Genomic DNA, 15,776 nt, shown 5'->3' with positions numbered 1-15,776 from the left:
TAGTTTCTGCTTTATAACAAAGTGAATCAGTTATACATATACATATGTCCCCATATCTCTTCCCTCTTGCATCTGCCTCCCACCCTCCGTATCCCACACCTCTAGGTGGTCACAAAGCACCAATCTCCCTGTGCTATGCGGCTGCTTCCCACTAGCTAGCTATTTTGCATTTGGTAGTGTATATATGTCCATGCCACTCTCTCACTTTGTCACAGCTTACCCTTCCCCCTCCCCATATCCTCAAGTCCATTCTCTAGTAGGTATGTGTCTTCATTCCTGTCTTGACCTTAGGTTCTTCATGACCTTTTTTTTTACAAAATTCTTAGATTCCATATATATGTGTTAGCATACGGTATTTGTTTTTCTCTTTCTGACTTACTTCACTCTGTATGACAGACTCTAGGTCCATCCACCTCACTACAAATAATTCAATTTCATTTATTTTTATGGCTGAGTAATATTCCATTGTATATACGTGCCACATCTTCTTTATCCATTCATCCGCTGATGGACTTTTAGGCTGCTTCCATGTCTTGGCTATTATGAATAGTGCTGCTATGAACATTGGGGTGCATGTATCTTTTTGAATTATATTTTTCTCTGGATATATGCCCAGGGCTGTGTTTGCTGGATCATATGGCAACTCTATTTTTACTTTTTTAAGGAACATCCATCCTGTTCTCCATAGTCCCATGGGATTTGGGGCATTGATCAGCTTCCCTGCCTCCTTGTCCTTTGGGATGGGGGGCGGTCCTTGGAGACAAGAATTTTACTGTGTTTCTTCTCAAGTCTCTAGGGCCATGCATAAAGTGGTAGCATAGCCGTGTGGAGAGAGGAACTCAGATTCCCATCCTGGCTCTTAATAGCCATATGGGGGGGGCATTACATCCCCTCTGGAGTCTCAGTTTCCATGTTTATGAAATAGAAAGAGCGATTCCTGTGGGGGGGGCAGCTGTGAGGAATGAGTGAGCTGGTGGACTAGGTGACAGTTTTGAGCCTGAACCACATGACAGGCGCCTCAGTCCATGTCATCCTCAGGGGCCCCTGGGAGCGGGCATGTCACCATCCCTGGTTCAGCAGCTGAAAGGAGCACAGATTTAACTCTGGTTGAACACACAGCCCACACCTTCATCCTCTGAAGCACCGGGCACAGGGCCTGGCATACAGTCGGTGTTCCATAAATGTTTCTTCTGCGCCCAGCACAGCATGTGGGCATTGGATGGTGGGTCCAGGAGCGTTGTTGAGAGAAGGCTGGGTGGTGGGGCTTTGGGGTTGGTTTACTGCAGTGCTGTGACTGCCAGCCCCAGACAATGGCCCCTCATCCTGCTCCTCTGCCTCCCCGCAGGCTGCCCGAGGTCCGCATCTCTGACAACGGTCCTTACGAGTGCCACGTGGGCATCTACGACCGCGCTACGAGGGAGAAGGTGGTCCTGGCATCAGGCAACATCTTCCTCAACGTCATGGGTGAGTGCAGGGCTCTTGGCCCTGGCGTCACTGTGTGCCTCTGTGTGTGTGTGGGTGGGGGAGGTGTGCACGTGTACACACCCACGCACACAGAGGGGCTGTCCTGGGAGCCACCTGCCAAAATACCTGCTGTGCTGGCAGTGGACCCTCTTCTCTCCCACCCTTGCCCTCGAGGGCAGGAGGCCAGCCATGCTGAGGTGTGACTGATGTGGCCTCTCAGGAACCCCTTCTCCTACCGGCACTGACACCCGGACCTGAGGAAGGCAGGGCTGTGCCTCATCCCTGCAGCCTCATGGACCAGGCACTTTGAAGGGGCTCCGACACGTTGATTGGAATGGATGAGGGGCACTGAGACCTCCCGAGGGGTGGCAGCCTGCCGCAGCCTCTGGGCCTCAGTTTCCCCTTCTGTAAGATGGGGGTGGGATGCAGGCCTAGAGGATCACTCGTGGATCTCCCAGCCCCAGGCTCTGCGACCTGGTGAGGTCGCGGGGAGAAAATACTGAGTTGTATGGGCACCTTTCCCAGGCGAAAGCCAGGAGCCACATTCATGGAAACACCTGTAGCAAAGTGCAGTGGGGGTGGGCACTCCCCCGGGGGGAGGACAATCCAGGAGCCTCCAGGGTGGGGGAGGGGGATTGAGACAGCATCTCAGTGATGAGGCATACCTAGTGCAGATCCCTCCCTGTGCCTCCCAAGCCTTTTCCAGGACACTGAAGCATCAGGGGACAAGTTAGAAAGCGTGCTGGACTGGATGTCAGGGTTCCTGGGTTCCCACCCTGTGTCTGTGCCTCCATTTCTACATCTGTAAAATGGGGATAAGAATACTAGTGCCTGTCTCTGGCTGGCTGTGTCCCCTACCCAGCCCCGGTTTCCCCATTTGTAAAACAAAGCCTTTCTCCACGTGGTCTCAGAAGCCCCTTCCAGCGCTGACGTTCTTGCCGGCCACAATCTTGGGTTCTGGGTCAGCTCTGCTGCCAGGATTCTAGGCACTTGGCCTTGACTCCGGACTCTGTGTTCCCTGATTTTCTTATCAAATGATATTTATCAGGGAAACAAAGCTTGCCATACTCGGGCAGTCAATGAAAGCATAAAGGCCTCGTGGAAGCCACTGCTTCTGGGGAAATGGAAAACCTCCAAAGGCCCAACTTCCACAGGGACATTGAATCCTGTAGCAGCAGCACGCGGTGTGTTCTGGCTTCCTGGGGGACAGGCCATGGCCAGGAGGTGGCAGTGCCAGCAAAACCTCCCCTCTTGCAGTCGCCCGCCCATGGAATGGCTTCTGTAATACTTGGACAAGGAGTGTTCTTGGTACCCAGCCCTAAGCCGGTGCAGATGAAACTCGGTTTGCTCCATCAGGGGGCTCCCAGTCTGATGAGGGATGTGTACTCAATTGTTTATTCATCAGATATTTATTGAGCACCTACTACGTGCCAGGAAATGGCCATATACTTTCAATAGGAAACATCTTTGTCCTTGGGAGTTTGCGTCCAGTGCATGAGACAAACATAAAACACATGTGTAGATGGGTAAGTGAGGTGACTATGGATAGTGATAAATACTGGGAAGAAACTCACGCAGGGTAATGGGGTCAAGAGTGACTACAGGGGAGGTGGCAGTCAGTCTAGGGAGAGGGCTCAGGGAGGGCCCCTGGAGGCCACGGGGTTAAGTGCTTTCCAGACCTTATGTCATTTAGTCCTCACAGCCAACCCAAGAGGAGGTACTAGCGCTATTATCCCTATGTTGCAGACATAGATATAGAGGCACAGAGAAAGCAAGCAACCTGCTTGAAGTCACACAGCAAGGATCACAAAACCTTCCTGTGAGATCGGGCTGCTTAGTGTTGAGGCCGGAACCCAGGTGTCTTGACTCCTGGGCCAGCTATGTTGCACTGATGGAGGCAGTGTAGAAGGTCCAGCTGAGGCTTTGCTCTCTGGTGCCTGTGAGCAACCTCAAAGCCACCTCTGCTACGAGGTGCACTCCTCACCCATTCACCAAAGGCTCCTGAGCAGGTCACTGTCCCTCTGTGGCCTCGGTTTCCTCATCCATACAATGAGGTGGTAGAACCAGATAACCCTAAACCTCCTCTGCTAGTTCCAACTGAAGCACAAAGAGGTCTCGTGGGACCGGCCCGGCTTGCACAGCTGGCCTGACAATCCCAGCTGAAGAAGGTGGTGTGCTCCCGGTAGGCTAAGAGGAGCAAGGGACCTTGTACTTCTGGGCTCCTCGCAGAGGGAGGTGGCAGTCCTGCTGTGCTGGCAGTGGACCCTCTTCTCTCCCACCCTTGCCCTCGAGGGCAGGAGGCCAGCCATGCTGAGGTGTGACTGATGTGGCCTCTCAGGAACCCCTTCTCCTACCGGCACTGACACCCGGACCTGAGGAAGGCAGGGCTGTGCCTCATCCCTGCAGCCTCATGGACCAGGCACTTTGAAGGGGCTCCGACACGTTGATTGGAATGGATGAGGGGCACTGAGACCTCCCGAGGGGTGGCAGCCTGCCGCAGCCTCTGGGCCTCAGTTTCCCCTTCTGTAAGATGGGGGTGGGATGCAGGCCTAGAGGATCACTCGTGGATCTCCCAGCCCCAGGCTCTCCGACCTGGTGAGGTCGCGGGGAGAAAATACTGAGTTGTATGGGCACCTTTCCCAGGCGAAAGCCAGGAGCCACATTCATGGAAACACCTGTAGCAAAGTGCAGTGGGGGTGGGCACTCCCCCGGGGGGAGGACAATCCAGGAGCCTCCAGGGTGGGGGAGGGGGATTGAGACAGCATCTCAGTGATGAGACATACCTAGTGCAGATCCCTCCCTGTGCCTCCCAAGCCTTTTCCAGGACACTGAAGCATCAGGGGACAAGTTAGAAAGCGTGCTGGACTGGATGTCAGGGTTCCTGGGTTCCCACCCTGTGTCTGTGCCTCCATTTCTACATCTGTAAAATGGGGATAAGAATACTAGTGCCTGTCTCTGGCTGGCTGTGTCCCCTACCCAGCCCCGGTTTCCCCATTTGTAAAACAAAGCCTTTCTCCACGTGGTCTCAGAAGCCCCTTCCAGCGCTGACGTTCTTGCCGGCCACAATCTTGGGTTCTGGGTCAGCTCTGCTGCCAGGATTCTAGGCACTTGGCCTTGACTCCGGACTCTGTGTTCCCTGATTTTCTTATCAAATGATATTTATCAGGGAAACAAAGCTTGCCATACTCGGGCAGTCAATGAAAGCATAAAGGCCTCGTGGAAGCCACTGCTTCTGGGGAAATGGAAAACCTCCAAAGGCCCAACTTCCACAGGGACATTGAATCCTGTAGCAGCAACACGCGGTGTGTTCTGGCTTCCTGGGGGACAGGCCATGGCCAGGAGGTGGCAGTGCCAGCAAAACCTCCCCTCTTGCAGTCGCCCACCCATGGAATGGCTTCTGTAATACTTGGACAAGGAGTGTTCTTGGTACCCAGCCCTGAGCCGGTGCAGATGAAACTCGGTTTGCTGCATCAGGGGGCTCACAGTCTGATGAGGGTGGCAGTCAGTCTAGGGAGAGGGCTCAGGGAGGGCCCCTGGAGGCCACGGGGTTAAGTGCTTTCCAGACCTTATGTCATTTAGTCCTCACAGCCAACCCAAGAGGAGGTACTAGCGCTATTATCCCTATGTTGCAGACATAGATATAGAGGCACAGAGAAAGCAAGCAACCTGCTTGAAGTCACACAGCAAGGATCACAAAACCTTCCTGTGAGATCGGGCTGCTTAGTGTTGAGGCCGGAACCCAGGTGTCTTGACTCCTGGGCCAGCTATGTTGCACTGATGGAGGCAGTGTAGAAGGTCCAGCTGAGGCTTTGCTCTCTGGTGCCTGTGAGCAACCTCAAAGCCACCTCTGCTACGAGGTGCACTCCTCACCCATTCACCAAAGGCTCCTGAGCAGGTCACTGTCCCTCTGTGGCCTCGGTTTCCTCATCCATACAATGAGGTGGTAGAACCAGATAACCCTAAACCTCCTCTGCTAGTTCCAACTGAAGCACAAAGAGGTCTCGTGGGACCGGCCCGGCTTGCACAGCTGGCCTGACAATCCCAGCTGAAGAAGGTGGTGTGCTCCCGGTAGGCTAAGAGGAGCAAGGGACCTTGTACTTCTGGGCTCCTCGCAGAGGGAGGTGGCAGTCAATCCAGGGATGGGGCAGACAGCTCCCAGGATCCCACTTACTGAGCAGGAGGCTGAGACTACCAGGAGGGACCAGAGAGGGGCAGGGCCAGGGAGTCCACCCTCACCCACCTCAGTGCCCCCAGGAAGACTCTGACCCCTAGAAGTTCAGCGCATCCCTGGGTGGGACTCTCCCTGGCATAGCAACCCCCCCACCTCAATCAATCCTCTGACTGTCCCCAGTGCTCAGAGGTCACCGTGCTTGTCACTGGTCCCTACAGCCCAGCTGTCCCCTGATGGGTCAAGTCCACTGGTGCTTGCCACGCGGGCAGGACCTGATGCCTTGCCCCACCATGGCATGTGCCTGACAGCGCATGAGCTTCCAGCTTCATGTGCATTTTCCGACAGAATCCTGGCGCCAGCCTGTGAGCTGGGAGATGTTATAATCCCCGTTATATGAGGGGAAATGACTTGTCTAGGGTCATAACAGCCATCTGAGGCCAAAGCCCATGGTCTAAACCAGTGGTTCACAAACTTGAATGAGCATCAGAATCGCCTGGAGGGCTTGTGAAGATACAGATTGCTGGGTCCCACCCCCAAAGCTCCTAATTCAGCAGATCTGGGGTGGGGCCCAGGAATCTGCATTTCTCACAAGTTCCCAGACGATGCTGATGTTACAGGTGCCAGGACCACACTTGGAGAACCACTGTTCTAAACCACTGCTCTAAACCTCTAAGTCTTCAAAAAATACTAATTCTGTATATATCTCTATGGATATCTATATCAATACATGCATCAACAGCTGTATCTACACTCTCATCTATATGCGAATGTATTTCTCCTTCCTCCTTATAATTCTCACCTCACCCCAGACACAGGAGAATGCCCCATCTGCATACAAGTTAAGGACACGCAGGTTTGGAGCTGCATCCCAGATCCACCATGCAACCTTGGATTCATTGCTTCCCTGGGCCTCTGTCTCCCCATCTGTAAAATAGGGGTAAGGATGCCTCCTTCCTAGGATGATTGTGAGGTTTAAATTAGAAAAGGTTTGCAAAACACCTAGCCCAGCACGAGGCAGCTAAGAGGTTCAGTAGGTCAGATTTTACTGTCTTTATTAACATTGTCCCCAGCCTGCCTGCTCTTGGGCACGGCTGTGGCTGCCTCTTTCTTGCTCCTGGTTTTAGCCCTGGCACAGAGAAGTCCCATCCACTATTCCTGACTCCAGGGAGCTTTAAGCCAGCCTGAGAAATGAATGCTCACCGGTTTGTGCCCACTGGCTCCTTGAAAAGGGGGTCCAGTCCTGCCCTGTTTCTGGGTGTCAGCGTGGCCGGCCTCTGTGTGACCATCCTCCTGTAGGTCTGCCTGTCCAGACGTCACATGTCTAGGGGAGGAGCCAGGATACATCCCAAGTTTGCAAATGACAGCCACACCTCAGTCTTGGCCAGTTTGTGACAGTTCCACGGTGCTTCCCATAGAGCATTTCGCCTGATCCTCACCACGGCCCCTCAGGGGCAGGATAACCATTATCCGCAGTTCCCAGATGAGAAGACTGAGGCTCAGGGAGAGGAAAGGATTGGCTCTGGGCCCCACAGGGCTGTGGCTGTCCCTGTCCCAGAGCAGTGTGGCTTCTGAGGCTCAGCCAGGTCCGGACTGGTGAGGGGAGGGCTGGGAGAGACAGTGGGGCTGAGTATAAGGCAGTTTCCCGTGTAGTATCTCCCATAACCCCGGCGGCCACGTCAGCCCATGAGGCAGAAACTGCACTATGCCCACTGCATAGAACCAGGCACAGAGAAGGAGGTGGCTTACTTAGCCAAGGTTGGGAGGATTAAATGAGATGATCCATAGCACAGAATGTTCTGAGCCCACGCACAGTCTGAGTGACCCATAAATAGTATCTCTCTACAAACTACTATGTATAAAAGAGATGAAAAACAACGTCCTACTGTATAGCACAGGGAACTATATTCAATATCCTGTAATAAACCAAATGGAAAAGAATATGAAAAAGAATATGTATATATGTATAACCAAATCACTTTGCTGTACAGCAGAAATTAACACAACATTGTAAATCAGGGAATTCCCTGGATGTCCAGTGATTAGGGCTCCACGCTTTCACTGCCCAGGGCCTGGGTCCAGTCCCTGGTCAGGGAACTGAGATCCCACAAGCCGTGCGACACAGCCAAAATAATAATAATAATGATAATAATAATTTTTAAAAATAAATAAATCTCTAAAAAAACCATTGAAAATCAACTATACTTCAAAATAAATAAATGAATAATAATATCTCTCACAGCAAATAGTGATCATGTCAGTTAAAAATCAAGCACAATTAGAAAGGCTTAAAAATTGCCCCCCCTCCCCCTTCCTCCCCCATGACTGTCTCCTTTAAATATATTTCAAGACAGGTTTCAAAAATTAAAGTCAACTCATTGTTTTGACCTGTCTGTGGCATTGCATAGAAAGACCCTTTCTTGTCACACACACGCACACAGAGACCTTCCCTCCAGGTAAGTGGAGGTCATTGAAAGCTGGGGTCTCCTTTGGGCCTAAGCCCTTAGGTCTCCTAAGGGACCCTAAGGGCTGTGCAAGGAACAGTGGGGCAAGACGGCCCCTGTCCAATTTGGGGGTCAAAGGGAAACTTCCCAGGACAGTGGGGAGAGGGTAGCCTAGAGGGTGGGCAGCGCCCAGGCCTCCACCTACATCAAAAGCACAGAGCAGGTCCGCCAGAGAACTGGGCACCCCAGCCCTCTATCACCAAGCCTGCATCCATCCAGAACATTCTAACGCGCTGTTTCCAGAGGCCTCTGGGTGGAGATCAAACTGCGAGCGCAGCTGTAATTTCACGCCTATAACATCCCCGCTATGTGGTGGGGAAAGACATTTGGGAGCCCCATGCGTGACACCGAGGGTTCGTGCTGCACAGAGTCATTAAAATGTTTTTATCCGAGCAGCAGATAAATTGTAAGCCAGTTTGAAAGTTGCGTGCTGGGCCCCGGGAACGCAGTGTACACAGTCACGGAAGGCTCTCAGAGGCTCTTCTTGGGGGTGTAGGTTATGCAGGGGAGCGTGTTCAGGCTGGGATGTTGCAATCAATTAAATGTTGAGAGGCCCAGACACTCCCACCCGCTGAAGCCAAAAGAGGCTGTTCGTTTGGTTTCGCCGCAAGACCAAGGCACAGGGTTTCTTGGCCACCCTTGCCATGCAGAGCTGCCACTGAGGGGGCATTTAACCCAGAGCTAATAATCAAGGTCACTAGCCATGAAGCACGGCTATCTGCCCAGCCCTTTGTGCTGAGTATTCAATCCACGGTTCATCACGTGACCCTCATGAGCACCTCCCGAAGTAGGCATTGTCACCCCCATTTTACAGATGGGGAAACGGAGGCTCTGAGAGTTTAAGGGGCTCACTCACACGAGTGCCAGAGCTGGGGCTCCCAGCAGGTCTGCCTGAGACCAGAGCTGGTGTTCCTAACAGCATCTCTGAGCTCCCAAGGGAAAACATCCCAACCTTTGGCACAAAAGCTGTTAGTAACACAAATGTCAGCAAGCATGAGGGGGAGGGGGAGAGCAGTGCAGAGTAGAGAGAGTGGGGACCTTGGGGAGACTGAGCCCCGACTGGGAGCACTTGGCACTCAGAACTCAGATGGCCAGTGGGGCTGTTGTCCTTCTAGGGGGCTTGCAGGAGTCCGGGGGGAGGAAGAGCTGGTCCATCAGTGCCCCCCGCTTCTCCATTCCTGTGCCCCAGTCCCCGTGAGTGGTTCTCCCATCCGCTACTACCCAGCGCCCCCTCACTACTTAGACCCTCTGAACGGAGCACTGAACTTGGAGTCCAGCCGACCTGGGTCCAAATCCAGGTCAGTTTCCACGTGTGACATGGACAGGCCGGTACTGAACTTTCCTGTCTGGTAAAAACAATATCAGAATGTCTTTTTGGTTGAAATATATTAGAAGGTGACTTGGCTGTCCATACACACGGGCATTCTAAATCTCATTTATTCATTCATTTTTCATTCATTCATTTATTTACCAAATATTTATGGAGCACCTGGTACCTTCAGGTGCTGTCGTATGCATGGGAACTCAGCTTCGGCATTTGGACAGACAAAATTCCACGTCCTCAAGGAACGGTCGGTGCAGGAAGTGAGGCAGACACGAACAAGTAGACAGCTGGGACCTGTGATATGTCAGAGGACAGTCAAGCAAAGCAGAGGGAAGTGGGGCTATTGTAAACAAGGTGGACAGCAAGGCCTCTCTAAGAAGGTGACACTCAAAGAAGGTGAGGCCCGAGCCATGCGGGTTTCATGCCTTCGTGCAACCAATTCAATGGCTACTTACTTATTCATCATCTCCCCCGTGCCAAGCAGAGTTCTAGGTGCTGAGGACACGTCCCATCGAGGGACGTAGCTCATGGTACAGATGCAGAAGCAAGGTTTGGGGACTGTGCTGCATCCCCAGGGCTGCCCATAACACGTGATCATAATCTGGGGGCTTAAAGCGAAAGGAATGTATTCCCTCACAGTTCTGGAGGCTAGAAGTCCAAAATCAAGGTGTCGGCCGGGCTATACTCCTTCTGACAGCTCTAGAGAAGGGTCCTTCCTTGCCTCTTCCAGCTTCTGGGGGTTGCCAGCAATTCTCAGCATCCTTGACTTGTAAATGCATCATTCCCATCTCTGCCTCCACCCTCACCTGGCGTTCTCCCTCTGTGCGTCTGTGTCCCTGTGTCCCAATTTCCCTCTCCTTGTAAGGACACAAGACAATGGATGAGGGCCCACCCTAATCCATTATGACCTCATTTTAACTTTACATCTGCAAAGACCCAATTTCCAAATAAGGTCCCATTCACAGGGTAAGGACAGCAACATATCTTTCTGGGGGACACAATTAAACCCACAACAGTAACTGACCCAGGAGGGAGCAGGGCAGATTCACTGCCTGGAATCAGGTCTGATTCCAAAGTCCATACTCTTGGAATCGGGTCTGATTCCAAAGTCCGTACTCTTGGAATCAGGTCTGATTCCAAAGTCCATACTCTTGGCCCCCAACCGCAAGAGTCACGGTTCATTGTGTGTTTGCTCACCTGCCAGGCACCGTGCTAAGCTTTTCATAAGCTAACTTAATGAACAGTCATGACAGCTCTGGAAGGCAGGTACTGCCACTTCCCTTTTGACAGATGAAGAATCTGAGAGGTTACATCACTTACCCAGGCCACCCAGCCAGCTAGTGCCAGAGCAGGGGTAAATGCATCCTATACACTTAACCACTCCACTCTACTAGACGTCACAGAGTATTTTTAAGCATTAATAAAGTGTTCTATCTTGGGATCCCTGTGTCTCTTCTGAAGGCTTCCAAGTGAGGTTGGCAGATAAAGGTAGAACTTTGCAACTCGAGGCCACAATGGCACCAAACCACACTATATACTTTTCTAAACCTGAGGCCAGGGGACACGGAGAACGGTTGTTAATAAACTTTGCATAGCTTGTCTTTTTTTTTTTTCAGTGTGTTTTACTGAATTTTTATTAAGTGCATTTGGTGCTTTTTTTCCCCTTGTTTTTGTTTAAATTGATTTTTATTGCGATAGAATTCACGTAACATATAATTCACTCATTTAAAGTACACGATTCAGTGGTTTTCTGGCCTGGCCTCATGGAAATGGGCTCAGCCTCTGTCACCCCTCAGCCTGCCTGTAGCTCTCACCAGCCCCAGAGCGAGTTTCTTCTAATGGAATAAAATAGAGTACAGAAATAAACCCTCACATTGATAGTCAACTGATTCTCGACAAGGATGCCAAGACAATTCCATGAGGAAAGAAGGGTCTGTTCCAAAAACTGGTGCTGGGACAACCAGATAGCCACGTGCAAATAATAAAGGTAGACTTTCCCTCACACCGTGTACAAAACTTAACTCGAAATCCATCATCAACCTAAATATAAGAGTTAAAACTATAAAACTCTTAGAAGAAACACACAGGAGAAAATTGTGATTGTGATTCCATTGGTCTGTCTGTCTCCAGTGTGAGTTGCTTGCTCCCCTGCTGTGTGACTTTGGGCCACAAGTTCAAGGGAAGTTCTCCCGTGGCCAGTTCCTGGACCTTTCCCATTAGAAGAAACTCACCCTGGGGCTGGTGAGGGCTAAAAGCATTCCTGGCAGGGTGACGAAGGCTGAGCCCACTTCCTTGAGGCCAGGCCAGAATCTAGGATTTCTGGAGAGCTCTGAAGCTCTGCTTTCTAAGACCAGATTCTTTTATTTTTTAAAGGTTACACTCCATTGATAGTTATTATAAAATATTGGCTATATTCCCCATGTTGTACAATGTATCCTTGTAGCTTATTTCTTCTTTTCTTAAAACATTTTTATTTTGTATTGGGGTATAGTTGATTTGCAATGTTGTGTTAGTCTCAGGTGTACAGCAAAGTGATTCAGTTATACATCTATGTATATCTATTCTTTTTCAAATTCTCTTCCCATTTAGGTTATTACAGAATATTGAGTAGAGTTCCTATGCTATACAGTAGGTCCTTGTTGATTATCTATTTTATATTTAGTAGTGTGTAAATGTTAATCCCAGCTTCCCAATTTATCCCTCCCCCCACCCCTTATAGCTTATTTTATACCCAATAGTTTGTACCTCTTACTCCCCTATGCCTATCTTGCCCGTCTCCCCATAGGTAACCACCAGTTTGCTCTCTATATCTGTGAGTCTGCTTCTTTTTTGTTATATTCACTAGTTAGTTGTATTTTTCAGATTCCACATATATGCGATATCATACAGTATTTGTCTTTCTCTGTCTGACTTATTTCACTTAGCATAATACCCTCCAAGTCCATCCATGTTGCTGCAAATGGCAAAGTTTCATTCTTTTTAGCAGCTGAGTAGTATTCCATTGTGTGTGTGTGTGTGTGTATATATATACACCACATCTTCTTCATCCATTCATCTGTTGATGGACACTTAGCTTGCTTCCATACCTTGGCAATTATAAATAATGCTGCTATGAACATTGGGGTGCATGTATCTTTTTGAATTTGTGTTTTTGGTTTTTTCAGATATATACCCAGGAGTGGAATTGCTGGGTTCTATGGTAGTTCTGTTTTTAGTTTTGTGTCAATGGGTACAGCCACAGTGGAAAACAGTAAGACCAGATTCTGGAGCTGCGGTCTCTGAACTCCCAGCCCAGTGCTCCTCTCTAAAAGAGGAACACATTCCCAGGACCAATCATTGGGGTGTTGGGGACTTCTCTTGACTTGGGCAGGAGAAATGTCTCCGGCTCCAAGTAGGACGGGGAGATGTGAGGGCTGAGGGCAGACCCTGCATCCCTCAAAGACCTGCCGCTTCTCCCCAGGCCTGAGCAGAGCGGGAGAAGCACAGCCCTGCCTCTCTGTAGGATGCCAGTGGGAAAGTGGGTTTCAGGTGGTAGAATTCAAAGCCCGCCTGTGGGGCAGGACAGCGGTGGGGGCCTGGGAGGCTGTCTGCAGGACCGGCGCACAGCTGGTGTAAATGGTGTTCCCGGGAGCAGGTTAGTCATTGGAGGGCGACGGCTGGTCTGAGAATCCCTGGGGGTCCCCAGGCAGGGTAGCTGAGAGGCAAGATCCAGAGCCGCTGCTGTAGCTTTCTCCGTAGCCCAGGACGCCTGCTGGGTGAGAAATGATCAGCTCATTCCCTTGGCTTGGAGCAGGAGAGGATGAGCCACCTGCTGGGCTTGACCGGGGGGGTAAATGCATCCTATACACTTAACCACTCCACTCTACTAGACGTCACAGAGTATTTTTAAGCATTAATAAAGTGTTCTATCTTGGGATCCCTGTGTCTCTTCTGAAGGCTTCCAAGTGAGGTTGGCAGATAAAGGTAGAACTTTGCAACTCGAGGCCACAATGGCACCAAACCACACTATATACTTTTCTAAACCTGAGGCCAGGGGACACGGAGAACGGTTGTTAATAAACTTTGCATAGCTTGTCTTTTTTTTTTTCAGTGTGTTTTACTGAATTTTTATTAAGTGCATTTGGTGCTTTTTTTCCCCTTGTTTTTGTTTAAATTGATTTTTATTGCGATAGAATTCACGTAACATATAATTCACTCATTTAAAGTACACGATTCAGTGGTTTTCTGGCCTGGCCTCATGGAAATGGGCTCAGCCTCTGTCACCCCTCAGCCTGCCTGTAGCTCTCACCAGCCCCAGAGCGAGTTTCTTCTAATGGAATAAAATAGAGTACAGAAATAAACCCTCACATTGATAGTCAACTGATTCTCGACAAGGATGCCAAGACAATTCCATGAGGAAAGAAGGGTCTGTTCCAAAAACTGGTGCTGGGACAACCAGATAGCCACGTGCAAATAATAAAGGTAGACTTTCCCTCACACCGTGTACAAAACTTAACTCGAAATCCATCATCAACCTAAATATAAGAGTTAAAACTATAAAACTCTTAGAAGAAACACACAGGAGAAAATTGTGATTGTGATTCCATTGGTCTGTCTGTCTCCAGTGTGAGTTGCTTGCTCCCCTGCTGTGTGACTTTGGGCCACAAGTTCAAGGGAAGTTCTCCCGTGGCCAGTTCCTGGACCTTTCCCATTAGAAGAAACTCACCCTGGGGCTGGTGAGGGCTAAAAGCATTCCTGGCAGGGTGACGAAGGCTGAGCCCACTTCCTTGAGGCCAGGCCAGAATCTAGGATTTCTGGAGAGCTCTGAAGCTCTGCTTTCTAAGACCAGATTCTTTTATTTTTTAAAGGTTACACTCCATTGATAGTTATTATAAAATATTGGCTATATTCCCCATGTTGTACAATGTATCCTTGTAGCTTATTTCTTCTTTTCTTAAAACATTTTTATTTTGTATTGGGGTATAGTTGATTTGCAATGTTGTGTTAGTCTCAGGTGTACAGCAAAGTGATTCAGTTATACATCTATGTATATCTATTCTTTTTCAAATTCTCTTCCCATTTAGGTTATTACAGAATATTGAGTAGAGTTCCTATGCTATACAGTAGGTCCTTGTTGATTATCTATTTTATATTTAGTAGTGTGTAAATGTTAATCCCAGCTTCCCAATTTATCCCTCCCCCCACCCCTTATAGCTTATTTTATACCCAATAGTTTGTACCTCTTACTCCCCTATGCCTATCTTGCCCGTCTCCCCATAGGTAACCACCAGTTTGCTCTCTATATCTGTGAGTCTGCTTCTTTTTTGTTATATTCACTAGTTAGTTGTATTTTTCAGATTCCACATATATGCGATATCATACAGTATTTGTCTTTCTCTGTCTGACTTATTTCACTTAGCATAATACCCTCCAAGTCCATCCATGTTGCTTCCCAGGACCAATCATTGGGGTGTTGGGGACTTCTCTTGACTTGGGCAGGAGAAATGTCTCCGGCTCCAAGTAGGACGGGGAGATGTGAGGGCTGAGGGCAGACCCTGCATCCCTCAAAGACCTGCCGCTTCTCCCCAGGCCTGAGCAGAGCGGGAGAAGCACAGCCCTGCCTCTCTGTAGGATGCCAGTGGGAAAGTGGGTTTCAGGTGGTAGAATTCAAAGCCCGCCTGTGGGGCAGGACAGCGGTGGGGGCCTGGGAGGCTGTCTGCAGGACCGGCGCACAGCTGGTGTAAATGGTGTTCCCGGGAGCAGGTTAGTCATTGGAGGGCGACGGCTGGTCTGAGAATCCCTGGGGGTCCTCAGGCAGGGTAGCTGAGAGGCAAGATCCAGAGCCGCTGCTGTAGCTCTCTCCGTAGCCCAGGACGCCTGCTGGGTGAGAAATGATCAGCTCATTCCCTTGGCTTGGAGCAGGAGAGGATGAGCCACCTGCTGGGCTTGAACGGGCCCCAGGCGATTGCAGTGGTCACGGGCAAGGAGGCAAGGGCGGGTTGGGGTCCCGGCCAGAGCTGCAGAGGAGTCCTGGGGTGCTGAGGGGAAGAGGGTGCAAACCCAAATCTCCACCTCCCACCCCAGAAGCCCCCAGGGTCCTGAAGACCAGACCTGGGCCTTTTGTCCCCCAGGCAAACATCTGGGTACCTCCAAGCCCTCTCCCCTCCCCCATCAGCCTTCCCACCCACCCTGGGTGAGTGACAGTAAATGCCCGTGGTCCTCCAAACTGGGAACAGACAGCTGGGTAACCCCCAGTTGAAGAACTACACCTCTGTTCAGTAGGTGGACTAGAAACAGCATTTACTTCCTTAGAGACTCGATGGGTGTTTAAGGGTAT

The 15,776-nt window shown here is 50.3% G+C and overlaps 1 protein-coding gene across 1 annotated transcript in view; it reads left to right on the top strand.

The window, feature by feature from the left end:
• The window catches only part of IGSF21 (immunoglobin superfamily member 21), a 248,486-nt gene that overhangs the window by 201,987 nt on the left and 30,723 nt on the right, over positions 1–15,776 (top strand). The window contains exon 4 of the mRNA XM_024125725.1: positions 1,346–1,464. Within this exon, the coding sequence (XP_023981493.1) occupies positions 1,346–1,464 (119 nt within the window). The remainder of the gene's footprint in view (positions 1–1,345; positions 1,465–15,776) is intronic.

Source organism: Physeter macrocephalus, chromosome 3 (assembly GCF_002837175.3).
Source record: "Physeter macrocephalus isolate SW-GA chromosome 3, ASM283717v5, whole genome shotgun sequence".
In the NCBI taxonomy this organism is placed as follows: Eukaryota; Metazoa; Chordata; class Mammalia; order Artiodactyla; family Physeteridae; genus Physeter; species Physeter macrocephalus.
This window is presented reverse-complemented; position numbering and strand designations above follow the sequence as displayed.